Source organism: Pipistrellus kuhlii, unplaced genomic scaffold, assembly GCF_014108245.1.
Source record: "Pipistrellus kuhlii isolate mPipKuh1 unplaced genomic scaffold, mPipKuh1.p scaffold_m20_p_8, whole genome shotgun sequence".
In the NCBI taxonomy this organism is placed as follows: Eukaryota; Metazoa; Chordata; class Mammalia; order Chiroptera; family Vespertilionidae; genus Pipistrellus; species Pipistrellus kuhlii.
The window spans coordinates 69,937,155-69,964,946 of record NW_023425584.1 but is presented as its reverse complement, the minus strand read 5'-3'; the positions used below and the strand labels follow the sequence as shown (position 1 = coordinate 69,964,946).

Below are 27,792 nucleotides of genomic sequence, written 5' to 3'. Positions count from 1 at the left end.
TTCACATGTACAGCATTGTAGTTAGGCAATGTGTCTTTGATCTGGAATTTTTGCTGATTAAGATTAGGAGTGACTGAAGGTCATCTTTGACACTTGACCAGCTGAAAATTTCTCAGATTTATTCAACACTTTAAATTTTTTTTTATCTTGTAGCCTAGAAGAGAATTTTTATTAGTCTACTTAGAAAAAAAAAAATGACAGCTCGCACCTGTTTATCATCGGAGCAGTCTGCTTTTATCTGCCCCAAGTACTCTCAGCCTGCCAAAAGGGCCGATCGGTACTTTTCCCCACTCCCTCACCTCTATACTTGGTGGCCTGGTCATCCTTAACTCTGAGACTTCCACCTCCCAGCTCTGCAGCTGCTCCCCTCCAGACACAAACCTGGTGACTGGTCGCTTGAATGGCCAGTGTGGTGACTCCTGGAGATTCTCTGAGCTGTGTGTGGCCCCTGGTTCTGGGTCAGCTGGAACAGACCTGTCCTTTGTCACTCACCGCCCACATCTTCCCTTCCACCACCCCGCAGTTCGCAGAGAAGGAATGCTTCCTTCCTCGTAGAAAGCTCCACTGATGAGAACAGGCAGGAGGCTGTAGAGAAGCTGCACACAGGCTCCACACACAAGTGTCTGATCTAAGTGGAGGCTTGCGATCTGCATTTCTAGCAGGATCCTAGCTGCTGCTGGTAGGGGCCTCAGACCCTTGAAACCATTTTTATTTTTCCAAATTTCTATTAGAAAAGTTTACAAATTATGGGAAACTAGATTAATCCGTTTTTATTATTTTCCAGTTATTTATATTAATATTCATCTCTGTCTGCATAAACCACTCCTAAATTCTGGAGCATGCATCTCTTAAAAGTCCAGCCTCCCACAGAATCCCCATCCCGTCAACTAAGATGCCTAAGATGTCACCCATGTCCACACTGCCTTGCTCATATTTCTATGACAGTCTTACAGATGACCTTCACAGCTTTTCAGACTGAACTCCAATCAGGGTTCAGATTACCTTTGGTTATTAACGGTCCTTTAGTCTCTTGGCAGCTTTCTTAAAACAGAATAGGCACAGGCCATAATCTGCATACCTGTGGAACCCTCATTCATCCCCAAAATTGCTAATCAAGAGCAGTTGGGACGAATTAACCCATAAGCTCCTTGAATAGAAAGAAAGGGTATTAGGAGTGGAGGGGGTTGGGAGGGGCAGCAATTCAGGGCAGGAACTGAGGTTTTGGTCAACAGATTGAATATCACCATCTGAAAACCAGCCATTTACCATCCATGAGAGTAGTCACATCTTTTCCAGGCAGATGTAAACTGACCAGGCTGGTATCCAGGAGGCTTTCCAGTTGGTTGTAAAGACAGTAGGGAGTGTTGGGGAGAAGCCAGCCTTCTGTCCCTCAATCACCATCTGAAAACCAGTATTAATTATGGAGGCCCCAGGTATCTTCCTTACTGTCCTGAAATCCTTTGTTCACAGTGTAGACCTTTAAATTCTGTAACTGTTGTAGTTCAGAATATTTTAACACAGTACTACAGTCAACTTTAAAATGCATTTGAAATAGCGCTACCACAGTGCTGGCCCTGGTTTTCTTGGGTCTCTGGGAAAATGCTGTTCTTGGTTCCCTTTGAACTTCCTGGAACTTTCAGAGTGGCTCTCAAACCCATGCAGGCACTTACAATTCTGGGGGTCGTGCTGGGCTCCCTGCATGATCTAACCAACTTTTCTTTCTTGACACAGCAGAAAGGACCCAGGAACGATAACAGTAAATCAAATAAGATATTTGTTGGTGGAATTCCTCACAATTGTGGTGAGACAGAGCTCAGGGAATACTTCAAGAAATTCGGAGTGGTGAGTTGTTCCTGCACCAACAGCATCCAGGCAGCAGCTGCTCACCTTGGCCTAGTTGGATTGGGCATGGTGACTCTGTCCTCTTGCCCTGCACGCCCCCAGAACAGAGCAACCAGAGCCCATCCTTTCCCTTCATGGCCATTTACCATCCAGGAGAGTAGTCACGCCTTTTCCAGGCAGGTGTAAACTGGCCAGGCCAGCATCCAGGAGGCTTTCCGGTTGGTTGTAAGGCACTAGGGAGTGTTGGGGAGAAGCGAGCCTTCTGTCCCTCAATGGCAGGAAGGTGTGTTCCAGATCAAGTTCACCTGGGACCTCCAGCTAGCTCCTCCTGCCCAGGATCCGAAACATGGTGCACATCCCTGATAGCTGCAGCCAAGGGCGGGCCCGGCCTGGTGGAGGAGTTCCAGAGTGGAGGCCATTCCCAGGTTCTTGTACCAGCAGCATGAGCCTCACTATATAGGGACCATGGCCCAACCCCATTGCTTCCTCTGGCAGTTCTCACTGAGCTCAAGGCTGCCAGGCTTCACAGGATATGCTTGGCTCTGTGTCCTGCTCATTGTTTTCCTCTGTGGTTACAGACCTTCCCTCAGGGATGATCCTGTTTTCTAGAAGAGGTTAAAATCCTTTAGCATCTCATGGGGGTTAGAGTTAATCGGGGTCATACAGGGAACTCAGTTCTAATGGGGCCAGCAGAGGAAAAAACTGGGCTAGGGTGCAAGTGTGCATGGGGCCATTGCCCAGGCCCCTGTTGCTCAAATGCCCTTTCAGTGGTGTGGCCCCACCTGCTGCTGTATTGTATTTGTCAGGTATTGAGTGTGAGGGCTGAGTGGTCAGGGATTAGGGGTGCCAGAGCACGTGATGAGAGGGACATACTTATTGAGTGGAGTAGAGGTGGGGGGAGGGCAATGAGGGCTGGATCAGCAGGACAACCAGGCCACTGACCAAGGGAAGTCTTGGAGCATCAGTGTTCTGGGTCCTTCCATCCCAGAATTTTGAATGGGGAGGATGCCCTATGAGTCTCCTGGCTGTCAACTCCCCTATGGAGTGGTGGCCTGGGCCTCTGGCCTCATGGGTCTTGGACCATCATTCTCTGGATGGCAGCCTTTTGCCTCAGGACTCCCAAGACTGGAGACTTCCCAGCAGGCACTTGGCTTGGGTCTTCTGTCCTAGCCAGAGGTGCTCATAGGCACTGTGGCATCCAGCTCCTCAAACAGCCGTTTTCTCTTGCAGGTCACAGAAGTGGTCATGATCTACGACGCAGAAAAGCAGAGGCCTCGAGGTAAAAGAGATGGAGTTTGTCCTTGACCTTCCCCCTCAGATGGCAAACTATCTCACAATTAGGTGGTGGTTGTAGCAAGCATTGTCTCAGTAAAGGGTGGTTTGGAGACAAACGATTAAAACGTAGGCTCTTCCTGTGCAGCCCCCAGCTTGTCTGTGCTCCCCAAGGTCAGACATTACTGTCTTTTTTTTTTTTTTTTTTTTTTTTTTTTTTGGCTCATTCTTTTAAAGTTTTTACAACTTGACATGAATTTGAACATAGTTTCTGTTCTTTAATGTGCATTGAAAGACTTGTGTCCTTTTCCATTGTGACCTTCCTTAGTTAAGACCGTCTCCTGCCTCAGCTCATGCCAGTGTAGTTTGTCGCTGCCTTCAGCTCATGCCAGTGTAGTCAGAAGTCTCATTTCATGTTGTCAGGCCAGATCTGCTACAGCTCAGCTTGAATGTGGAGTTTTCCTTATTCACCTCATGCTTTTTTCCTGTTTTTCTTATTTTTCTCCTCGGTCAATGGGGCTGGCGGGAGGAAGGGCACCCCCCCCCCCCCCCCAGGGCAGCCCACCCTGGCACGTCTGGCCTGGGCCAGCCAGCACCTGACATCCATGCCCTTTGGGTTTGGTGGTTTTATTTTTTTGCTTGTTTTTTGTGTGGCTGCTGCTCTTTGTCCCTGCCCATCTGTTTTGTTTCATCAGCTGCTTTGGGCCCTGGCCAGGAGCTGATCTGCCGGTCCAGGCCCTACAGCCCCTGCCCTGCGGAGACCCCTAGAGCGCTGGGCTGCCGTCGCAGCATGCGCCCGCCATGCTGGAGAATAGTTTGCCATTTGAACTTCCATCCTCTTACTCCATGATTAAGTAATGTCTCCTCCCTTCATGTTGATTAAGCTGTTAAGTCATAGTCTTAATTTTAACATAGACGTACATGCTTAGTGACATATTAAGTGTTCCATAGTAAATATAGTAATATTAAGTAAGTTGTTTTCCTTTCTGTGAATTTTTGTGATTAACGATCTCTCTTTAGATTTCTCTTCTCCAGGTGCTAAATTATATCACACAGGTACAGGCCATCCTGCAGTCAGAGGAGGGAGCGGGCTTTGCTCCAGTGGGGTGTAAACGAAGTTTCAGTGTGTTTCTGTGCCGCTTCCTCAGTGGTGATGTCGCCTCTTGACACAGACGCGTCCCTAGACGTCCCGCCCCAGGCTCCTTACCCACGAGTCACCGCCTCTTGTGCCCTAATGGACCTCGCGAGCCCTGTGGTTTCAGACACTCCTGCACTCTGAGAAACGTTACCTCGTACTATGCGTTTATCACCCGTGCTGTTTCACCTTTGCCTCGGATCTTGTGAAGCCTCAGGACATGGGGATCCCGAGGCTGCTCTTAGATTCCCCAGATCTCTCACCCCCTCCCAGGCCACCTGCGGTCCTCACCCTGGGCCAGGGTTGGGGGGGCAAGCAGGACAGGCTGGTGGGGAGAGAACTTTGGGCTTGGTCCTGCGTTCCCCGGTGGTGCGCACCATCCTCAGCCACCTGGCTTCGTAGGTCTCTGCGAGTCCCCGGGAGCTTCCGCCAGTGCGAGGCAAGCAGAGGGTAGGAGCACCACCCAGAGAAGCACTTGATCTGCAGGTGTCCCAGAAATAGCTCTTTTCTACCCTACTCGCCAGAAGCTTTCACAGTGACTCTGAATCATCCCCCCACCCTCTCCTGTTGGTTTAAGGCAGTGTCCCTGTCTCGGGGGTTCTGCGTGCATCTGCCAGATGGCAACCCTGACCTCTAGCCCACTCATTCTGCTTCTATCTTTGCTCCTCATCCCTTTCTCCAGCTCCCCACCCTCCCACCAGCTTTGTCTCCTCTCCAATTTTGCTGTCGTAGTTCCGTTTCTTCTCTCACACACCACATGTAGATTCTGTGTGCATGCATATGCAGAGAGAATAAGACCAAAGGCTCCTGCATCTGAGCTGCCCCTCCCTGCTAGGCTGTCACCTGACTTTCTGAACTGCCTTCTCTCTGTTTCCATCCTCCCACCGCCATTTTACCTGTGGTCTTCCTGGTGGTCTCCAGCACAGGCCTGCCCCTACTTCCACGCCTCTGCCACAGAACTCTGTCCCTGTGCCCCTTCCCCATGCCCATCTTCAGACCCTTCTTGGCTTTGGCACTTCCCCTCACCCATATTTTGTTCTTTGGGATCTCCTGGCAGCTGTCTGCCATGTGTCCTTTTGTGCTCAAAGCTGATGGGCCCCGGGAGCAAGGGCAACAGACTGAGGACCAGACACGCCACGTTACCCGGGTGGTCGCGCTCACCCAGACCAACCAAACTTCGTTTATACTGCCACTTTCTTGCATTTGGAAAATGCTAAATTATTTTCTGTTTAAAATTTTCTTTGATGACATGGTGCCTCTTGCTCTTGCTGCTGACAGCAGAGTTGACCTGCTGGAACCCGCTGTGGCCTGTATCTTTGTGTATTTTATTACATAGATGTGTGCAGATAGATACCTGTATACATACGTATGTGATCTTGACAGGACTCCTTGGGCTTACCCAACGGTGTTGGATAAGCCTAGCGAGGCACTAACTGTGGTATAGACCGTATTGTTAACGCCTAGGACAATATATGGCTGCTGTCAGCACTAGCTGCAAAGCACATTGCAAGCCGAGGGGGAGAACCCTGGGTTTCAGCGAAGCAACAGTGCATCCACAGGACACCTGCAACTGAGGCGGAGTGCTCAGCTGCTCCCTGCCTTGTACTTATCTTCCACGGAATGTTCTAGCACCAACACGGCATTCCCTGCCATGTTTCATGGCCCTCACTATTGGGCTGTTCAGGCTGCTGCTCCCTAAGAGGCGCCCTGGCTGTTCCAAAGTGTCCAGTTGGAACCCCAGCTTGAGCTGGGCCCAGGCGTCCTGCCGTTCCCCTTGCCTCACTCACTCGCTGGATAGGCCTGCAGCCCCTCCCCACTTGCTTCGCTGAAGCCCTGGGTTGATCCTTCGGCCCGTCCCTAATACTGTTCATCATCCTGTTTTGTGTCACAACACCCTGCTACCTTGATTCACTCTTCGTCGTTGGCTAGGTTTTGGATTTATTACTTTCGAGGACGAACAATCAGTGGACCAGGCTGTCAACATGCATTTTCACGACATCATGGGCAAAAAAGTGTGTAGTTGTAGTTTTATTTTACCTTAAGACCAAACCAAGTCTCAGGCAACTGAGGGATGTCACTGGAAACAAAATTTCCTTCGTAGAAAAGGGGACCCTCTCCGGGGGGTGGGACCTGGACCTCCGGAGCCTTGTCGGGCGGTGGGCAGTGGCCTCCAGTGACATTGTGGTTGCCTCAGGCTTGGTTCCAGTGACCACTCCTTCAGATGTCTGAACTGTATTCCAATTGTTCCATCCAACTCGCGGTGGGCAGCCAACCTTTGAGAACAGGTTTCGTGTAAAACTGAGAGAAATGTAAACATCCTGAAGGATTGGTTGTTTTAATTGGGTCACTTACTGTGAAACTCCGGTACCAACCACATGCTCTCGATAGTACTTAACTCCATGCAGTCAAGTGACCTCTGGTTGTTTCATCTTCATACTGTGTTGCCGCCATGGAGGTACTGTCAGAAAGTGGCCCTTAGCTGCTCACTTGTCTGGGCCCTTCCAGCTTTTGGAATACTTAACAGTAAAGTGAGTAACTGGCAGAAATTCTGTCGTTAGCAAAGTCTGGGGCCCACGTTTTGGTAGGATCCTGTTTGGGTCCTTGTAAAGCCTGCTCAGCACACCCCAGCGGCAGTCCTATTGGTCCCGTTGGTGTGTGTTCCCAGTTTCTCCTCATTTGGCTCAGCATGCCCAGCCCTTCTGATTGAGATACTGGAGGAAGCATGGCACTGGGGTCTGCCCAGATGGCCTGCTCCCTGATGTTCAACAGGGCAGCCGTTCATACCTGCAAGATGCCCAGGTTTCCCTGCAGGCTTAATCCCATTTGAACCCAACTAAGTGGGAGACTCATACTTCACTCCAAAACTCATTGAAGCTTTTAGTTTAAACCATCATGAGGACTTCAAGAATACACACCAGTTAAAAACACATTCAATGGTTGGAAGTCCTGTGACATTTAAAACTTGGAAGAAGTGAGGTGCTGCTCCAGGAGCAGAAAGGTCTGCTAAGTGCACCATCTGACCCTGCTCCAGGCTGCCAGCCACCTGCTTGTGGGGTGCAGGGTATCTGAGTCTGGACCACTCAGAGCTGACACTAAGAGGGTTTCTTGTGCCGGCTGAGTCTGGCTTCTGTCGCAGCACCTTCACTAATTCCCACCAGTTCTTCCGTGGGGATTCCCGACTAACGGGCTCCCGTCCCACTTTAATTAAAACCAGAGTAGAGTGATTTTTGAGTTCCCGTAGGAGGAGAGTACAGGACCTTTTTTTTTATTACAGAGGCTGCTTTTCTTTGTAAGCAGGAGCCAAATTTCCTTAAGGAGAGTGTGAAGACCCTTCAGCTTCAGCTCTTTGACACTCCCTTGGTTCTGCTGCCCAGTTACCTTAGCTAAGGGAACTTGGTTCCCATTAGAGGAGTGGCCTTGAGGCATCAGGAGGGGGAGAGGGGTCTTTTGTGCCCCTGTTTTAAGGGAGCACTGACAGAATTCTGATACATAGTGGTTATTTAGCTCACCAGACTAAGACCTCAAGTATGACTCCATGTGGATCTCCTGTCCCACTTACTAAAATATATCCAAAAAGAAAAAATCCAGGATTCTCAAGTGCTGAGACAACTCTGGAAGTGGGCATCTTTTTGCCATCGGGCAATGAGCAGCATAAGTGGGGTAACACCACTTTCTGCTCTGCCCACCTCTCCCCTGGCTGTAGCTCCTGACATGTCCAAAGAGGAAGAGTCCTGGGCTGCTGACCCAACACAGTATGAAGATTGCTTACTGATCCAAATGTCCATTTTATTGCATGTTTGTTTACTTTTTGTTAGATGTAATGTAAGGCTCTTTATCATATCCATTCCCTCTGACATTATTTTGAGTTAATTGAGATTTCTTAAGCGTTAGCCTGGGGAAGGTAAGTCTTTATCTTCCTTTAGACATTTTAAATTAAAAACCTAAGTAAACCAACTGTGTTTCTCAGGTATGAGCTGAAGGTGCGGGCAGGGTGGGTGGGCTCCCAAGAGATCCCCCCACCACCATGATGCGGCCAGGGGAGGGCTCCTGCCACTCAGTGATTCCAGGGCTGTGATTATTGGAATGGCCCTGGTCTCTGTCCCGGGTTTATGAGATGTTGAAAGAGGATACTGCTCTTTTACCTTGGCTGAGAGACCCTTGTCATGCATAAAATGCTCAAGGGTCCCTGCTCTGCAGCACATAGGGCTTAGCATGTCACAGTCACATCCATTGTACCTGAGAAACATTTTTAAATGTAATAATTAAAACAGAAAAAAAAACTTTTTAAAGAGAAAGCTACTGGCCTAATTAAGTTATATAGTTAAGTATTTAGTTTTAAGTTATAATAAGATGCTAAGTGTAGTCATAAGTTACCTGAGGGTGTGTCTGAAGGGAAGGGGCCTGGGATCTGTGCGGCCCCCTGAACCAGACCTCGGTTTGTCTAGGTGGAGGTTAAACGGGCTGAACCTCGCGACAGTAAAAGTCAAGTGCCTGGACAGCCAGGGGCCAGCCAGTGGGGCAGCCGCGTCATGCCCAGTGCCGCCAATGGCTGGGCAGGCCAGCCCCCACCTACGTGGCAGCAAGGATATGGCCCACAAGGTAAGATTCTTTCCAGAACAAGCTTTCCCAGAGTTAGCACAGAGGTAGGCCATGAGGAAGCTCATGCAGATGGAGGTGGGACTCCCTACTCAGCTGGGCCCTGGGTCCCTGGGTTCCGCCTTGTCACCAGGTCCCTCTCAAGAGTGGTGTGGTCCTCAGTGGTGTGTTTGGGTCCTGGCCAAGTCCATGTTTGGGTTTGGGCCAGCAGGGCTGCAGTGAGCATCCTTGCCCTTGTGGTCTGGGTGGTTTACTTAGGTTTTTCCACAGACAGGGCAGGATAACCTGGTGGGTTTGAGACTGATGGTGAGCAGGTGAGGTTTTCGCCTGGCTAGGAGAGTCCTGCTTCTAGGGTTCTTTAGGTCTTTTCTGTTCCCCAGGTTTTGGGCTGACATCAGCTGGGCTGTTGGGTCCTCTGTGTGTGGTCCAGAGAGCGGTTAGGACAGCCTGGCAGGATGGTTGGGGATGGGAGCCTCCTTCCTTGTTGGAAACCCAAATAAGTGGCAGTGTCCTGAGAGGAGCAGATGGAGGCCAAGTTGGCCTGTCTATACCCAGGGCACCCAACACCCCTGGTTTTGCAGAGCTATCTACACATTTCAAGGCTTTATCCCTGCTCTCTCATTTTTAAAATCTGCATTTATTGCAAAATGAAACAGCTCCAGTAAACTACTAATTCCAGACACTCATCCACCAGCAGGTGAAGGATCCATGCTCGGCCGGTAGTCAGGCCTGAGATGCCACACATGCACCTGAGTCTCTGACCTGTGGGTGTTTCCTCCATCCCTTCTGACGGTTCTGTTTAAGAGCCAGGCCATTGATCCAGTGGCTTTTCTCTGAATCCTCCCCTGTGGAAGAGGACATGGTCAGCAGAACCTGGTGCTCTTGGGATCACGGCGTGTTGAGAAGGGGCTTCAGGAGTACGAGGGCAGGGCAGTGCTTGGCATCCATTGGTGACATTGGTCTAACAGCACCAATCCGTATCTTTGTTTTCTGGTTTAGGAATGTGGGTGCCAGCAGGACAGGCAATTGGTAAGTCTTTGTTCGGGAAACGGGAAGATTACAAAATCCCAAGTGCAGCGGGCCCCCGGCAGGCCCGGGTCTGGGCAGGAGGGGGTTGTGTGTCGCATGTTCTCCCTCACCCTGTGTCCTGTGTTCCAGGTGGCTATGGACCGCCCCCTGCGGGAAGAGGAGCTCCCCCACCACCTCCGCCATTCACCTCTTACATTGTGTCCACCCCTCCTGGAGGGTTCCCTCCTCCACAGGGCTTCCCGCAGGGCTACGGAGCCCCCCCACAATTCAGTAAGTCCTGGGGCCACGGGAGGGCTTTTCAGCACCTCTTATAGACCACCTGGCTCTCGCACTGGGGCTGCAGTCGGAAGCCTGTCCTGGTTCCTCTGTCTGGAGGCAAAGGATGGGCTGGCCTTGTGGACTCCACATTTGTTGGCTTTGGCTCCTGTGGGCCGGCCGCATGAGTTGTCCCAGCACAGAGACCTTGTTCTTCCTCATGGTCATGCCTCGAATGAGTCTCTAGACCTAAACTCGGTGATTCATAATTGAGGGGCTTCAGGTCTTGATTCACTTTCCTCTGTGCCTTTGTGGTTGAAGATCTGGGAAGGTTAGGGTTCTCCTCTGACCTCAGTACCCTCAGAACAAAAGGGCGCAGCCCAGCCTGGCTGGTGTAGTTTGTTGATTGTCATCCTGTGCACCCAAAGGTAGCTGGTTCGATTCCCAGTTGGAGCACATACCTGGGTTACCGGATTGATCCACTGTTGGGTTACATACCGAAGAAAACTGATTGATGTTTCTCACATCAATTTCTCTCCCCCTCTCTAGGAGCTGGGTTCCATAGTAAAGAGGAACCCCTCACAAAACTCAGATGGCCACCTATCATTTCACCAACATAAAGGGTCCTACAGTCTTTTTACTAATAAGTCCTTGGGATCCAGATGTGTCATTTTTGGGGCAGTGTTGGACCAGCCACATTTGTAGGCTCAGTGACTACCAGTGGCTGAGGACTGAGCAATTCAGTTCTGTGGCCTGGAGCAGGGCCTCATGATGGCTTTGCCTTTGGCTCTTTAGAGAAAAGGTGTGTCTGCTCTAACAAGATCAGAGGTGGATAGAAACATTATCTGCATCCTGAGGATGAAGCATGGATTGGGTGTGACTTTTGTCTTCTCAAAGCACATGGATTGGATTGTGTTGGACGGTTGACTTCTGTCCTTCTAATGAGCATTCCTGAGCAGTGAATTATAGCCAGCACCCACCACAGGCACCTAGTTCCTGGCCTGCTTCAGCTCCCGCTGTGCCAGCTGCCCCCAGTGTTCATGCTGGTCTCTTACCCTTCGTTCTCAGGGCCTGGCCGCTCATGCATTTCAGATGGGAATCCTCTGAAGGCTCCTGGTGTCTGGGCCGTGGGCAAGCATGGTGTCTGTTTTTCTGTCCCGTTTGTTTGCAGGTTTTGGCTATGGGCCTCCACCTCCACCGCCAGATCAGTTTGCGCCACCGGGGGTCCCCCCTCCACCTGCCACTCCTGGGGCAGCACCTCTGGCCTTCCCGCCGCCTCCCTCTCAGGCTGCCCCGGATATGAGCAAGCCCCCAACGGCACAGCCAGACTTCCCCTACAGTCAGTATGGTGAGTGGCCATGCTTCCCCCTGACTTCCTCCCTCACAGGTGGATTTCCCACCAGTGTTTCTGGGTTGGGTGGTCTGAGGTATGGGAGTTGTTGGAGAGTTCACGTGACCTAGGAACAAGCAAGCGTCAAGCTTTGGTTGCTTGGGTTTTTGCCAGGGCACTAATCGTAGAAAAGCATGGATTGCATAGCAGGTGATCCCAGGCCTAAGGGTTTGGAAAAGAGGCTATGGCTGGGCCCCTAGGAGGATGGTGCGAGGGCTGCAATTGCTGTTGGGCCGAGGACTCCCTGCAGGCTTGTCCCTTCAGTGCCTCGATTATCCGAGTGCAGAGTGCAGGCAAGAGTGTCGGCTGGGTGGTCTTGCTCTGGTCTGGGGCAGGTACCGGCTTTGGCGTTGGCTTTGTGCTTCACTTGAGGGGCTGGTCATGGAGGAGGTGCTTCTGAATCGGGTCTGCAAGGTGACAGCTGAGTGGGGAAACTTCTGTGAGGACAGGGTGTAGCTTTGGGTCTCTCCCACACCGGGGTCAGTCCCCTGCCTGCCGTGAGGGGCCAGGGCCTTCAGATCTCCTATGAGAGTTTCACCCCCTGGTTTTCCATGTCGTGGTGTGAACTGTGTGTCACCCAAGACCATGATATCTGCAGGTCGATCCACTCTTACCCTCAAATGCAGTCCCGCCAGCTGACCAGATGCCCCCCAGAACCCCTGCATCGTACACTCTTGTTCCCTTCGGGGCCTTGCAGGGCTGTGGTCACTGAGCACGTGGGTTCTCGACCCTGCCTGGAACAGGACGTGTTGGCGGCAGACATGTGAGCGGCCCTGGGTGGGGGTGTACATGATCTCGAGTGTGTCCCCTCCCTACCACCCTGGGGTAGTCACCCTGGTCTCGTCTCTCGCCAGGCCTGGGTACCTATTCTCAAGACCCGGCGGGCTTCGGGCCCATTCTTTGTTTACACTCTTATGGTCAGGCTGAGCAGTGATATGGCCTAGGTAGGTGGCGCCTCCTCATGCACGGTCCTCACCTGCCTGCACCCGGCACCGGACGTTGCCTCCTCTGCTGTCCCGGGCGGGGTGGAACCACACTGCCCTCTGGGACACCACCCAGGAGCTCTGCCTCTGAGTGTGCCCCCAATTGGGAATCCGGGGGCCCTGGGATGGCCTTCGTCCAAAGTGTGTGGTCCGGGTGGGCAGGGAGCGAGGACAGTGCTGCCCCTCGTTCCAGAAGGCCAGTAGTACAGGGTCAGGGTCCTTTTTAGAGAGGGACCTGCCCCACCCAGATGGGCTCTGCAGGTGCAGCCAACTGGAGTCATGGAAGCCTAATGGTCCGCATGTAGTCCCTGCCCACTCCCGTGTTATGGAAGCTTCCAGGTTGGGTCAACTCTGGAGGGAGGACCGTCTGGGGCCTGAAGTGCATCCTGGAGGGAGGCTAGGGCAGAGTAGCTGTTTCCTTAGATCCTGAAAGTCATGCCTGAGCTCACCCTGCATTGTACTCGAGAACAGACTTTCTAGGAACCCAGGGTCCGCCAACCTGGGCCAGGTGATGTGTGTCTCCAAGCCCAAAGGTCTCTCCTGACCTTCAGCTCTGCCACCAGGGCTCCCGCCCTAAGACTTTGGGACAGGGGAGGGTTGGCCAGGATCAGACAGGACAGGCCATGGGTCCTCGAGGTCTCATAGACTCTTTTATTTCCGTGTGGAGACAGGGTCTGCTGGGTTTTGGGGTGGGCTTTTCTGGAGACACGTGCTCCTGGGGCCCAGTGCTGTCAGGTGGGACCAGCTTACCCGGCCACTCATTGCACTCTCTCCCCGCAGGTTATGGACAGGACTTGGCCGGCTTTGGGCAGGGTTTCTCAGACCCCAGCCAGCAGCCCCCCTCCTATGGGGGCCCCTCAGTGCCAGGCTCCGGGGGCCCCCCTGCTGGTGGAAGTGGCTTCGGACGAGGTCAGAACCACAATGTTCAAGGATTCCACCCCTACCGACGCTAGCTAGCTGGTGCCACGCAGGCGGCTAGATGGCTGAGACCCAGGATTCGAAACTTGTGAACTCGTGACAATCACAAACTTGGCAGAAAAATCGCGATTCAACCTTGGGGGGAGGGGCAGACGTGAGGCTTTTGGAGGCGGCTGTGGGTGACTGAACTGAAGTTTTTAAATATATTTCTTTCTCTAACCCATCAGCACAATAAAAAAAAAGTCACTGGTTCAACAACAGGGTTTTAAAAAGTCTTCAGCTTTAATTCAAAACTTCAGGTTTCTTTTTCTTCCTTTTTTTTTTTTTTGAAATTATTTTCCTGAGCCTTTTGTTTTACCGTATATTGTAAACTTTTATGTTAAAGAAAAAAATATACATTTACAAATTGTGAGATTTTTAAGATAAATTTTCTACAATGTATACTGGCTTATTTTTTAATTTAAAACAGGGTTTCTGTCGGCACTGGTGGAAGTGAGGGGCATTTTTGGGCCCCGTACTCCTGGCTTTGAGGGTTGGGACTCGTTGGTCCAGAAACTCTGGAGCTTAAAAAAGCAATCTACTGAGTGTGTTTCGTTTTGTTTATTCCTTGCTTTTGTCGATTGATCTGCCTGGCGGTGTCTGCAAGTGCACCATGGGGGCTCACCCGCCTGGCTCGGCTGGCAACCACCCCGCGTCCAACTGCATCAGGACCAGGAGGTCTTGTCAGCCTACTTCCCGCGCATGTGGCTTCAGGGCATCCCCACTGACCAGTGTGACCCTGGTTTGAATAAAGAGAAGTGCGTTTGGATTAGAATCCATGTTGTGTCATTTGTTCCCTCCCTGCTGGGGGAGAGCCCCCCCACAGGAGGACCTGCATCTGTCCTGGCTCCCCTGTGGTTTTGCAGGCTTGAGGCCTGCTTCAGGGGGTCTAGGGGTCTCTGTGTTCTGGCAGATGTGGGCTTTAGGATAGTTAGGGGCCCGGTGAGAGCTGCAGTGCCAGTGTGAGGTTCTAGAATTCATAGCCACTCGCTGGGTGCCAAGGAAAAGACGTACAGACAGTTCTGGCTGGGGACTGGCCAGGCCTCCCTGGTCCCTCTGGGAGTGATACCTGGACTGTGTCTTTGGAAAGGCCACTCAACCTTTGCACAAATGGGGCTGTTGACATGGGTGATGTGGGCATTGGGGCATTCAGCCAAGGCCTTGGGACAAAGTATGCTGGCTTGGACACTTATTATGGCCCAAGAGGCAGGGCTGGGACCGGGAGTAGGACAGCTTGCTCACAGCCCTTGGGCCAAGTCCACGTGGATCCTAGAGATGAGTGGGAGAGGGGGTAGGAGACTAAGGGGAGCTGAGAGCCCAGGGCCGAGGAAGTTGGAACGGGATCTGACATCCTACAAGGGCTACTGCCCCTCCTATAGGCCTGGCTTGCAAAGTCCTTCCAGCCTCCAATATTTTGGGCATTTTCTTGACTGTCCCTCACCCCAGTTACACAGGACTTTAACAGTCATTGAAGCCCCTATTTGCAACCCTGAAAAGAGGTGAGTCAGAGCTTGCAGGCTGGACTCCCTTGGCTGAGGCTGGTCTGGCCTCTTGGAGAGGTGGGACAGTGGGGACAGGTTCCTGATTCCAGGAGTCTGACTCCTGGGAAACAGCTGTCACCAATTTTCTGGGTGTGGCTGTCCTGTGGCCACTGACCAATCACCACAAACTGGCTTAAAACAACACATGTTTATTTTCTCACAGTTCTAGAGATTAGGAGTCTGACATGGTCTCAAAGTATGTCATTGGGGGCCATTATTTTGTCATTCTAAAGATCACAATCAAGATTTTAAAATACAGCCGAAACCGGTTTGGCTCAATGGATAGAGCATCAGCTTGGGGACTGAAAGGTCCCGGGTTCGATTCCGGTCAAGGGCATGTACCTTGGTTGCGGGCACATCCCCAGTAGGGGGTGTGCAAGAGGCAGCTGGTTGATGACTCTCTCTCATCGTTGTTTCTAACTATCTCTCTCCCTTCCTCTCTGTACAAAAGCAATAAAATATATTAAAAAAAAAAAAAAGATTTTAAAATGGAAAAAAAAAGCAGATTTGTCCAAATGGTTTGATGCCTCCAATGTGCCAGGCTTGAGATAAACTAATTAACAGAACAGCCATCACCCTCCCCCAGGAGCCTTCACTGTGATCTCCAAAACCCCCCTGGGTGGTAGCCTCTCATGTTCCCTCTGGAGCTGCTGCCACCGAGGTTTACAGAAGCAGGAAGGAGCAGGATCACTCCATGGTCATCTCAGCTAATAAACTTTTGCTCCTTTTATTACTGAAATTAATTGGCAACATTCGATTTTTAATTTTAGGTCTCTGGCTAAGGGCATTGTGCAAACAGCGATTTCCAGCCAGTGAGGGTTCTCGGCAGCCAATGTCACACCCTTCACACCCTAAAGAAGGAATCCTGTGGCCCGAATGATATATTCCCTGGGGGACAGGGAGGGACATACCCTCCTTTGGGTAGAGTTTAATTGGCTCTTCTCCCAGGATCTCGGAAATGGCTGAGGAGATTCTCAGCTTCCCTGAAGACTTTCCTTTCCGCCAGGCAGCCCAGCTCCCGCAGAGCCACTGGTGCCAGCCAAGCCCTACCCAACAAGCAAGAGGAGGCCAGGAGGGGACGGGAGGCTCCGATCTCACCCAGGTCATCCCAAACCCCAGGACCTTGCCACACCTGCTCCCTCTTCGAGGAAGGCACCCTCTTGGCGGAGCTGGGAGCCAGTTCGCATTTATGTTACTGATATGCTTGGGCTGTCCTCAGCCATTTCACTGTGTTTTCTAAGTTATGTGTTTTTTTTGCCTTTTATGCCTCCCTTAGTGTTTTGTATGTTTTTTTGTTTTGTTTTGCTTTGGGTTTGTTTGGGTTTTTTTTTGCAGTCAAAATACTAGAAGTCTTTTTTAAAATGACTTTTCATTATATTTATTTTTGGTAATTTTCTTAGAGGGTCTTCTAAGAAGCTTACTATTCACATATGTTATTTTTGTGGAGTTTGTGTGTGTGTGTGTGTGTGTGTGTGTGAGCACAAACTGAGCTTTATTTCACTGCAAGTGATGTTACCTATGTACACATTTTTTTCTTTCAAGTTAACTGCTGAAATTGCCCTTAAAGAGACCACATTGTAAAATGTATTTAATTACTAATTTATTAAATTTTCCGGTCAATTGACACAGTCTGTATGGAGCCTTTCAAGGAAGTTTTGAGAGTTTATTTACAATCACCAAAAGCAGGTGGTTCTGTAAAACTTATAGGTAATTGTAGGCTCCTTAAATTCACTATATATATGTATGTGTGTGTGTATATATATATATATATATATATATATATATATATATATTTCAACACTTAAACAGAAGCCCATTTTCTTCCAAAGTAATTTTCTTCCACTTTCTCATAAAAATAAAAGAAAAACAACATTCATAGTTTTAAAAACCAATATTATACTGAACCCAAATCAAGGTTTCTTTACAAATGATGTATTTTTCCAAAAAGTTTAAAAGACATCACAGAATAATCTGATGTTAAAGTAAATACTCTTACCACAGCAGAGTAACTTAGAAATATTGTGCAGTATGTTAACACTCCATGTTTCTGTAGTACATGGTTGTGTATGTGTTTTTGGTTTTTTTCCTACACTCGTTTCTGTTTATTATGGCAAAGGTGAAAACGCCCCCTCCTCCACAACAGCAACCAGTAAAATTTATCCCAAAAAATAACTCGGTACAAAACAGGACTGTTTCAGAAAAAAAAAAATACAAAAGGAAAAGAAAAATCTTTATACGAGTTTTAAATCCTATTTCAAAACAGAAGAAACAGCTCCATCATTGGCCTCAGGGCCCAGCCGGGGTCTAGGCCAGCTCCGAGCGCGGACTTGCTGTGCTTTAACCCGTGTCCACCCTCGCGCGGTCAGCGTCCAGCTGGGCGTCCAGCTCCGCAGAGACCTGCTGCTTCCAACTCCTCCTCGGGCGCCTCCCGGTGCCGCCGCCGCCGCCGAAACCTCCGATCCCCGGTTTCTAGGCGGGAATCCCGCCTGTTCACGCCGCTGCGTGTGTCTGTGACTGGAGGAGCTGCATGTCCATGGGGCAGCCTCCGCAGGGGCGCCGCTGGCTGGTTCCTAGCTTTCAGGGCGTCTGCCTTCTGCTCGGCTCTCATGGGCTGCTCCCAGGCTGCAGCCAGAACGGTCTTGGTGCCCGGCAGCCTCCAAAGCCCCGAATTCCGCAGAGTTCCTGGCATCAGCGTCGGGCACCCGAAATGCAGGTTGGACACCAGCCGTTTCCCACCCGTCTCCACGCGGCGCCACCGCCAAAGCCGCTGTCGAAAAGGCCCTGTTGCCACTTGTCAGGAAGTTGTTTCCGGTGGTTGTAGGGCCCCGGCCGGTTCCGATGGGCCCGCGGACCCGGCCCCCTCATCAGCGGCCCGCACTCTGCACCGCGGCCCAGCCCCGCAGCCCCCGCTCGCTCCGGTTCAGATTGATGATGTTCAGAGACATGTCCATTTTCTCCGCTATGACAGGCGCGGTGTTCGCCGTGTTTTTGTTTTGTTTTTTAATGTATTTTTGTTGCTTTCAGAGAGGAAGGGTCCGGCGGCGGAGATAGAAACATCAATGAGAATCATTGATTGGCTGCCTCCTGCAGGCCCCACACTGAGGATGGAGCCTGCCCAGGAATCAAACCTTAACCTGGTTCATAGGTCAATGCTCAGCCACTGAGCCACACTGGCTGGACTAGTTGTTGTTGTTTTTTTGTTTGTTTTGTTTTTTTTCTGTAGCAAAATGCACATCAAATTTGCCATTTTTCACCATTTTTCAGTGCACAGCTCAGTGGCATTAAGTACCTTCACGTTGTTTTGCGTCCATTCCCACCATCTCTAGGACTTTCTCATTTTCCAAAACTGGAACTCTCTCCACCGAAAACACTATCTTCCTGCCCTGGCTGGTGTGGCTCAGTTAGTTGGACATTTTCCTGTGCACCAAAGGGTCACAGGTTTGATTACCCGACAGGGCACTGTGGGTTCGAGATCTGATCAGAGGCCACTGACAAATGTTTCTCACATCAATACTTTTTTCTGTCTCTCCCTCTCTAAAACCAATGAATCCTTGGATGAGGACTAAAAAAAACAAAACAAAAAAACACTAATTCTTCCCCACCATCCCCCAGCCCTGACTCCATTGTGCTTTGTTTTTCTTTTCTTTTTTTCTTTTTTTTTGTTAAATCTTAACCCAAGGATATTTTTCCTTTGATTTTAGAGAAAGTGGAAAGGGGGGGGGAAAGACTGAGAAACATCAATGTGAGTGAGACACATCTATTGGTTGCTTCCTGCACACACCCGGACCAGAGCCCAGGGACCTGCAACCAACGTTCTTGAAGAATCAAACCTGGGTCCCTCAGTCTGCAGGCCGACACTCTATCCACTGAGCAAAGCTGGCCAGGGTTGCTTTCTTTTTTTTCCTTCAGTTTTTTTTTGTTTTGTTTTGTTTTTCAAGAAAAATAATTTTAAATATAATGTTACATGCAATAAATATTAATATCTCAAGAAAACTAGTTACATGCAATAAACACCAATTATTCAAGAAAAATGAACTTACATATAATTTTACATGCAATAAACATTAATATTCCAAGAATAAAAGGATTTTGAGTATAATAATATTACCAAAACTGTACTGACATAGTATATCACAAAAGTTGTAGGAAATATTAAAAATCTGCAAGTAACAGGATTACTTCTATTATATTCCATGGTATATATTATTTTCCCCCTCTGGCTCTATTTTTGCTCTTCAGTTTATATTGTTCATTCCACAAATGAGTGAGATCATATGATATTTATCTCCAACTGGCTTATTTTGCTTAACATGATGCTTTTAAAGTCTATTTTGATGGATATGAGTATTACTATTCCAGCTTTTTTCTTTTCCATTTGCTTGGAAAAAATTTTTCCATCCCTTCACTTTCATTCTGTGTGTCTTTTGTTTTGAGGTGGGTCTCTTGTAGACAGGTTTCTTGTTTTGAGGTTGGGTCTTGTTTTTATATCCACTCAGCTATTCTACACCTTTTAATTGGAATATTTAATCCATTTACATTTAGGGTTGTTACTGAGAGATATTTATAGCCATTTTAATTCTGTATGGCTAGGTTTCTCTCTGTTTCTTCTCAGCATTTCTTATAATGCTGGCTTGGTGGTGAACTCCTTTAGCCTTTTTTTTTTTTTTGGTCTGGGAAGCTCTTTATTTGACCATCTATTTTGAATGATAGCCTTGCTAGATATAGCAATCTTGGTCTCAGATCCTTGCTTTCCATTACCTTGAGTACTTCATGTCATTCCCTTCTGGCCTGTAGAGTTTCTGATGAGAAATCAGGTGTCAGCTTTATGGGAGCTCCTTTATAGGTAACAGTTTTCTCTTGCTTCCTTTAAGATTGTTTGTCTTTAATTTTTCACATTTTATTTTATTAAATATGTTTTTTATTGAGTTTTTACAGAGAGGAAGGGAGAGAGAGAGAGAAACATCGATCAGCTGCCTCCTGCACAACCCTTACCGGAGATATGCCCGCAACCAAGGTACATGCCCTGAATCGAACCTGGGACCTTTTCTTGTGTGTATGTGCTGCAGGAAAGCCACTGCCTCAGCCTCCAGGGCGCCCTACCATCAGGCCCGCAGGGTGGGGCTTGGGCAGCACTGAACCAGCTGAGGCTCATTTATTGCCAACAGAACCTGGGACCTTTCAATCTGCAGACCATCGCTCTATCCACTGAGCCAAATCAGTTTCGGCTGTTTTATGTCATTCTTTATCTCAGACTGTTCTTTTTTCATAGTTACTATATCTTTTTTCATATTGTTGAGTATTTTTAACATCATTACTCTGAACTTTGTTTCAGATAAACTTCTTATCTCTGCTTCATTTATCTCTTCTGGAGAATTCACTAGTTCTTTCATTTTGGTTGTCTGTTTGGGTTGGTGACTATGTTTTAGGTAGATCTTCTATACCAGCAATCACCAACCTTTCTTACCTCACAGACAACCAATAGTCCATGGACCACTGGTTGGCGACCACTGCTCTTTACCTCTCGATCTCTAGTGCAGGGCAGTGTTAAAGGCTGTTTTTGACTAATTGGATCAAGCCAAGACTCAAAGCCTTCAGATACCGCCTCTGTCCACAGACTAATAGGATTCCATCTTTTTTAAAAAAAAAATAAATATATTTTATTGATTTTTTACAGAGAGGAAGGTAGAGGGATAGAGAATCAGAATTATCGATCAGCTGCCTCCTGCACACCTCCTACTGGGGATGTGCCCAACAAGCAAGGTACTTGACCAGAATTGAACCTGGGACCTTTCAGTCCACAGGCCAATGCTCTATCTACTGAGCCAAACCTGTTAGGGCAAGATTCCATCTGAGTTGCCTGCCACCAGCCAGGCAATGGTGAGTCTTATCAACAGGATTGGGCAGTTGCTTCTGCCTGGAGGTTAATTGTTACTTTTAATCTCTTCAGTGGCCTTGGTGCTAAATGTTTTCCAATGGGGTGTGTCCATTGTATTCATCCCCAGGCCAGGCAGTGGTCTATGAGGGAAAGATGTCCTCCGCTGTGTGAGGGAATGACTCAGCCCAGGAAACCTGTGTCTGCCTTCTGAGCTCGATCCCTTGAGTCCCCAATCCTGGGTTCGGCTCTCACAGCTCCAGTCCCCTTCACTGTCCCTCTGCCAGAGCACAGGGAATTTTTTTTTTAAGATATTTTATTGATTTTTTACAGAGAGGAAGGAGAGAGAGAGACATCGACCAACTGCCTCCTACACCCCCTCCCCCCACTGGGGATGTGGCCACAGCCAATGTACATGCCCCTGACCAGAATCGAACCTGGGACCCTTCCGTCCGCAGACTGACGCTCTATCCACTGAGTCAAACCGGTTTCGGCTCCACAGGGAATTTTTATGTGTTGGCCCTTTAAGAGGGTGCCCAAACTTTCAGCTGCCACTCTCTGGTAGATAGTACCCCACTGCTTTTCACAGCTAGATGCTGTGTGGGTACCCTCCTCAGTTTGGTGCTCTCTGCTGGGGGGCCCAGCTCCCAGGGTTCTCAGCGGCATCCCCCACAGTTGAGATCTCTCTCTGGGACTTCAGTTCCCGTTTGTGGGTGCCTGGCCAGCGCTTTCACGCCTCCACCCCTCCTACCAGTCTCTAAGTGGTCTCCACCTTCGGTCCTTAGGTATCAGGGTTCTCTCCTGTGAGTTTTCCGTTGATTATTCAGGAAGCCTTTCCGTTGCAATTACAGTTGTAATTCCAGTTTGTTCCTAGGAGCATGTCCATGCAGCATCCTCCTACTCTGCCACCATTTTTTTCAGGGTTGCTTTCTTTTTCTATAAATCTGACTCCTCTAGGGACCTCCTATGAGTGGAATCACACACATTTGTCCTTTTGTGTCTGGCTTATCTCACTGAGCATGTTCATCCACATTGTAGCAGCTGTAAATTTCCTTCATTTTTAAGGCTGAATGTAAAAAAATATAAATAAACAAACAAACAAATAAATAAAGGCTGAATGGTATTCCAGTGTGGAGATGCACCACATTTTGCTTATTCACTCATCTGTCCATGGACATTTGGATTGTTTTCACCTCTTGAGTCATGCTGTTCTAAACATGAGTGTGCAGCCGAAACCGGTTTGGCTCACTAGATAGAGTGTCAGCCTGAGGACTGAACCTGGGTCCCAGGTTCGATTCCGGTCAAGGGCATGTACCTTGGTTGCGGGCACATCCCCGATAGGGGGTGTGCAAGAGGCAGCTGGTTGATGTTTCTCTCTCATTGATGTTTCTAGCTCTCTATCCCTCTCCCTTCCTCTCTGTAAAAAATCAATAAAATACATTTTAAAAATAAATAAATAAACATGATTGTCAAATCTGGTTAAATCATTGCTTTCAGTTCTTTGGAGTATACACCCTGAAGTGAGATTGCTGGGTCCTATGGTACCATATACACCTTAATATACAAGAATCACCTTCAGATGGACACTAACTTCCTGGTTGTGGGTTTGATCCCAATTCAGGGCATACACAGGAATCAACCAATGAATGCATAAGTGAGTGGAACAACAAATCAGTGTTTCTCCCTTTCTCTCTCTCTAATCAATGAAAAATAACAGTATTCCTATTTAGTCCATTGTTCCTTTTTTTGCTATTGCCGTTATTAATTTATGTTACAAACCTAGCAGCTGTTATATAGTTGTTAATTATATAATTTTGTCAATTAAGGCTGACTGGTTCTTATCAGGGATGCCTTTTTCTGACCATGTTAGACGCCGTAGTCCCACCCCTCCTGGGTTTTCCTCCTGGCTCTACTATCTGTATTAACATGTTCCTTACGGGGACTACCTCCCATTCTGCAACAACAGCTCAGTTATCAGAGAAATTGGGGTGTCCTCTTCCCTCTGGATGCTGGAGTTGGGGTCCTTATGATATCTCAAGAAAAAGAATTTTCTGAGACTTTCACAGGAGGAATGATTTTTTAAATATATTTTTTATTGATTTCAGAGAGGAAGAGAGAAGAGAGAGAGTTAGAAACATCAATGAATGAGAGAGAAACAACCATCTGCTGCCTCCTGCAGGCCCCCCACTGGAGACAGAGCCCGCGACCCGGGCGTGTGCCCTTGGCTGGAATCGAACACAGGACCCTCCAGTCCGCAGGCCAACGCTTTATCCACTGAGCCAAACCGGCCAGGGCAGGATGAGTGGTTTTCATTTGTTTGTTTTTCTTTTTCCCTCACCTTTTTTATGTACTTTTTGTTGTTAAGTTTTTTAAAAATATATTTTTTATTGATTTTTTTACAGAGAGGAAGGGAGAGGGATAGAGTCAGAAACATCGATGAGAGAGAAAACATCAATCAGCTGCCTCGTGCACACCCCCCACTGGGGATGTGCCCGCAATCAAGACACATGCCCTTGACCGGAATCGAACCTGGGACCCTTCAGTCCGCAGGCCGACACTTTATCCACTGAGTCAAACCAGTCAGGGTGAGTGAAAAAACACTTAATACAGGCTATGAATTTCAACTAATAAAGGTTATTCCCCAACAAAGAAAGGGAAGAACACTAATGGTAAAGATAACCACCCGTGTATTATAAAGAAACAGGCATGTTTTGTTGGGCACTCTAATGGTCATCCTCTCTATGCAGTAATGTTCAGGTGTCCTATACTTTATCCCTTGGCATACTTTTTTTGTCTTTTTCTCATGTATTGGGCTTAATGTCACAGGAAAGTCATGGTGTCCTGCCACCTGTGAAGAATAGGCCCAAGTTGCTGTTGGGTGTGTTATTCACAGAGGAGCCATTCTTCAGGCGCTCTGCTCTCTTCACACCCACCCTCATTTTTTTTACGAAGGTATTATATGTATACATACCTTACCAATCCCCACCCCACCCCCACTCCCATACATGCCCTCCCTCCCCAAGTGATCTTCATTTGTGTGGAAATACAACCATGGGTTTCCAAAGTCCATTCCAGTCATTGAAGAGGTGCAGCTGGAGTTCCAGTGGAGCCAGAAACAAAGCCAGTGTCCGAATTGTCGCTCCAGATTGCAGCCAGATCCAGTTCAGCATGAGGCTAGCTGCAGTTCATGAATCGCTGTTGGGGTCCACATGTTGGTGAATGCAGGAGAGCATGTCAGGAGCAATAAGAGTCCCAAGAGCAGCTGTAGCCGGTGTGGCTCGGCCTGTGGCCTGAAAGGTCCCAGGGTCAATTCCGGTCAAGGACATGTACCTTGATTGCAGGTACATCTCCAAAAGGAGGTATGCAGGAGGCAGCTGATCAATGTTTCTAACTCTCTATCCCTCTCCCTTCTTCTCTGCAAAAAAAAAAAAAAATCAATAAAATATATATTTTTAAAAAACAGTCTCAAGAGCATAGGAGGAACCAAGAGCACAGAGCACAAGAGTGAACTCCTTTGTTTAGGAAATTAAGTATCCCAAATTTCATGCCCTTGCATTGGCCACACTCATTCTGACCAATGACCTGTTCCCAGGTGTCCCTGACAGGTACCTTCCCAACATCACCCCAACTTTACTGGGCATACATATATTCTCCTCCCTGTCCTGTCTCTTCCCAGAGATCTGCAGGGAATAGACCAGCAGCTCCCTGTGGAGTATAAAGCTTTAGTTTCCTGTGAAGCTGCCCAAATGACATGCCTAATAATATTTGGCCTTCCGCCGAGACCGGTTTGGCTCAATGGATAGAGAGTCGGCTTGGAGACTGAAGGGTCCCGGGTTCAATTCCAGTCAAGGGCATGTACCTTGGTTGTGGGCATATCCCCAGTAGGGGGTGTGCAAGAGGCAGCTGATGGATGACTCTCTCTCATCGATGTTTCTAACTCTCTATCTCTCTCCCTTCCTCTCTGTACAAAATCAATAAAATATATTTAAAAAAAATATTTGGCCTTCCTTTCACTACTTCCCTGTTATTAACAACTAGCTATTACAACAGGATCAGCTCCGTTACGGAACTCTGGACTAAAACCAGACAGCACCAGCTGCAAACAGTAGTGCTCCATAAACCCTTGTTAGTTGGGTTCCATTAATGGAGATTATAGAGCACAAATATGAGGCTTGAAAGGAGCACTGACTTTCAGGAATTGCCCAAACTCTAGGTGGCTGAGGGTGGTGTCCAAGTCCTTTTTGTTTTTTAAATATATTTTATTGATTTTTAACAGAGAGGAAGGGAGAGGGATAGAGAGCTAGAAACATTGAAGAGAGATAAACATCGATCAGCTGCCTCTTGCACATGCCCTAACGGGTACATGCCTGCAACCAAACCGGTTTCGGCTGTGTGTCCGAGTCCTTAACAAAAGCTTTTGCTGCAGAAACCGGCTTGGCTCAGTGGATAGAACCTCAGCCTGCGGACTGAAAGGTCCCAAGTTCTATTCTGGTCAAGGGCATGTACATTAGTTGCGGGCACATCCCTGGTTCCAGCTGATTAATGTTTCTAGCTCTCTATTCCTCTCCCTTCCTCTCTCTAAAAAAATCAATAAAATATATATATTTTTTAAAAAGCTTTTGCTGCCCTAGCTGGTTTGCTTTGTGGATAGAGCATCAGCCTGCGGACTGAGGGGTTCCGAGTTCCATTCCTGACTATGGGATATGCCCAGGTTTTGGGCTTAATCCCCAGTAGGGGGTGTGTAGGAGGCAACTGCTCAGTGATTTTCATCATTGATATTTCTCTCTCTCTTCTTTCCTCTCTGAAATCAATTTAAAAATATATATATTTTTTACAAAGCATCCTCTTAAAAAAAAAAAAAGCTTTTGCCCTCGTCCCTGCGCTCTACCCTCCGGACAGCAGAGGGTGCACATCCTCCTCCAGGAACGGAAGTGCTTGCGCACGCAGCGTCAAGGGGCGGGGCCGTGGGCGAACCGGAGATAATTGCGCAGGCGCCGAGCGGGTTGGCCTTTCCGGGGAACAGACAAGATGGTAAGTGTTGAGACTTTCTTCGTTTGTGCGGGCTTATCCGGCGCCATCCTGGCTCTGGCTGCTCCTTGGAGGCCGGGGCCAGGCCGTGCCTCTAAGACACGTTCCCCAGTCTTCCGGAGCCGCTGGATGTGGGTGCGCGGTCCTTGTGGGTGTCATGACCACTCGCGGAGGGAAAGGCCTGTACCTGCCCTCCTGTCTCAGCCAAATCCCCTAGCCTCCGGCGCCCTCGGACCCGCCCGAGGTGGTGTGTCCCCACGGGCTTTTCTGCCGGGCCTGCCACGCGTTTTTTGGCACGACCTTTGCGTCTGGTGACCCGCAGTAGCCGTCGGGGTGGGAGATGGGTCTCGGGCTCCCGCTCACCCTTGTCCCGGGCCCACGCAGGCGGAAGTGGAGCAGAAGAAGAAGCGGACCTTCCGCAAGTTCACCTACCGCGGCGTGGATCTGGATCAACTGCTTGACATGTCATAGTAAGTAAGGGTCGGCCGTCCGTGGGGAGGGATGGCGGCGGGAGGGGGTCCCAGGGGCTAGAAGCTGCAGCCTGACTCGCTGACTCGGCCTTAGATCCAATGCAGTTGGGCTGCGGCTCAGAGGTTTGACATTAATAGAATGTTAAGGTGTCCTTTTTGACAACTTTCCATTCACTTGAAAACGCAAATGTCTGTAGCTCACAAGCCTTGTAAGGTCAGTCATCGGGCCAGATTTGGCTTGTGGGTGGGAGTTTGCAACCCCAGGTCTAAGATTTGGTCAATGCTGGAAGCTTCTAGGTGGTCTGACTTATGCTTCTTAAAACTCTTGTCCCCAGGGTCAGGGCGGGTTTGGGTCTGAGTCTCCAAACAGGAGGGAAGGAGGGAGGGACCCTGATACTCCTGAAGGTGTTTCTGGGTCTAGGCGTGGTGGATCCAGTTTCCTGGGGACACAGAGGAGGCTGATCATTTCTCAGACCCGGCTCCTCTCCTGGGTTCTTTTTTTTAAAAAACTATTTTTATATATTTTATTGATTTTTATACAGAGAGGAAGAGAGGGATAGTTAGAAACATCAACGAGAGAGAATCATCGATCAGCTGCCTCTTGCACACCCCCCTACCGGGGATGTGCCCGCAACCAAGGTACATGCCCTTGATCGGAATCGAACCCCATGCCGACGCTCTATCCACTGAGCCAAACGGGTCTCGGCTCTCCTGGGTTCTTGAGGCCTCTAGCAACACAGCCTTTAGTCCACAAAGTTCCAGCTGCACCATCTCACCTGAGCAGCCTGTCCTTCCTCATTTCTAGACAGTGCTGTGCAGGTTGTTGATTTTGCAGGATTCCTCTTGCATATTTGACTGGCTGTGAACATTGCTTTGGGGCACGATGGGGAACCATTAGTGTCAGTGGTGAAGGGTGGGTATCCGCCAGGGCTTAGGCCACATATTCTGTCCTGCCTGTCCCCCAGTGAGCAGTTGATGCAGCTGTACAGTGCCCGGCAGCGGCGGCGGCTAAACCGGGGCCTGCGGAGGAAGCAGCATTCGCTTCTGAAGCGCCTGCGCAAGGCCAAAAAGGAGGCCCCGCCCATGGAGAAGCCAGAGGTGGTGAAGACACACCTGCGGGACATGATCATCCTGCCAGAGATGGTGGGCAGCATGGTGGGCGTCTACAATGGCAAGACCTTCAATCAGGTGGAAATCAAGGTGTGTGGTGGGGCTGTGTTGCCTGGGTGGGTGTGGGCCTGCCCTCCCCGGTCACTTACCAGGTCCATCCTTTGCCTTCCACAGCCTGAGATGATTGGCCACTACCTGGGTGAGTTCTCCATCACCTACAAGCCCGTGAAGCACGGCAGGCCTGGCATTGGAGCCACCCACTCCTCCCGCTTCATCCCTCTCAAGTAGTTAATAAAAAGCGGACTTACCTCA

At 49.2% G+C, this 27,792-nt stretch overlaps 2 protein-coding genes and 1 non-coding gene across 12 annotated transcripts in view; 2 read left to right on the top strand and 1 right to left on the bottom strand.

Annotated features, from left to right (window-relative positions):
- DAZAP1 (DAZ associated protein 1) overlaps positions 1 to 14,234 on the top strand; it is a 24,032-nt gene extending 9,798 nt beyond the window's left edge. For 4 of the 9 annotated variants that reach the window (XM_045576756.1, XM_036425129.2, XM_036425134.2 and 1 more), the window contains 9 exons: positions 1,732 to 1,842; positions 3,073 to 3,121; positions 6,179 to 6,261; positions 8,695 to 8,848; positions 9,845 to 9,874; positions 10,004 to 10,144; positions 11,301 to 11,477; positions 12,217 to 12,282; positions 13,283 to 14,234. In XM_045576756.1, the coding sequence (XP_045432712.1) occupies positions 1,732 to 1,842; positions 3,073 to 3,121; positions 6,179 to 6,261; positions 8,695 to 8,848; positions 9,845 to 9,874; positions 10,004 to 10,144; positions 11,301 to 11,477; positions 12,217 to 12,282; positions 13,283 to 13,455 (984 nt within the window). In that variant the 3' untranslated portion in view covers positions 13,456 to 14,234. Of the gene's footprint in view, positions 1 to 1,731; positions 1,843 to 3,072; positions 3,122 to 6,178; positions 6,262 to 8,694; positions 8,849 to 9,844; positions 9,875 to 10,003; positions 10,145 to 11,300; positions 11,478 to 12,216; positions 12,283 to 12,373; positions 12,464 to 13,282 lie in introns of all 9 variants that reach the window. The other 5 variants (XM_036425131.2, XM_036425136.2, XM_045576757.1 and 2 more) reach the window with 5 other exon arrangements.
- RPS15 (ribosomal protein S15) lies at positions 11,459 to 27,792 on the top strand. 2 transcript variants are annotated; one of them, XM_036425188.2, is made up of 4 exons: positions 11,459 to 11,477; positions 26,285 to 26,370; positions 27,336 to 27,570; positions 27,655 to 27,792. In XM_036425188.2, the coding sequence occupies exons 1-4, from the start codon at positions 11,475 to 11,477 to the stop codon at positions 27,766 to 27,768; spliced, it is 438 nt and encodes a 145-aa protein (XP_036281081.1). In that variant the 5' UTR covers positions 11,459 to 11,474; the 3' UTR covers positions 27,769 to 27,792. The 2 variants fall into 2 exon arrangements, with proteins under 2 accessions (XP_036281081.1, XP_036281080.1); XM_036425187.2 differs by lacking the exon at positions 11,459 to 11,477 and adding an exon at positions 25,834 to 25,903.
- Positions 23,676 to 23,804, bottom strand: LOC118711975. Its single transcript, XR_004985914.1, has one exon. It is a non-coding gene; the product is annotated as a small nucleolar RNA SNORA11 (small nucleolar RNA).

What these genes read in the sequence shown, in the direction of transcription:
- RPS15 (XM_036425188.2), top strand. An exon ending in CAACTGCTTGACATGTCATA is followed by an intron (nt 26,371 to 27,335) that starts GTAAGTAAGGGT and finishes CCTGTCCCCCAG; the next exon opens with TGAGCAGTTGATGCAGCTGT. An exon ending in TCAATCAGGTGGAAATCAAG is followed by an intron (nt 27,571 to 27,654) that starts GTGTGTGGTGGG and finishes TGCCTTCCACAG; the next exon opens with CCTGAGATGATTGGCCACTA.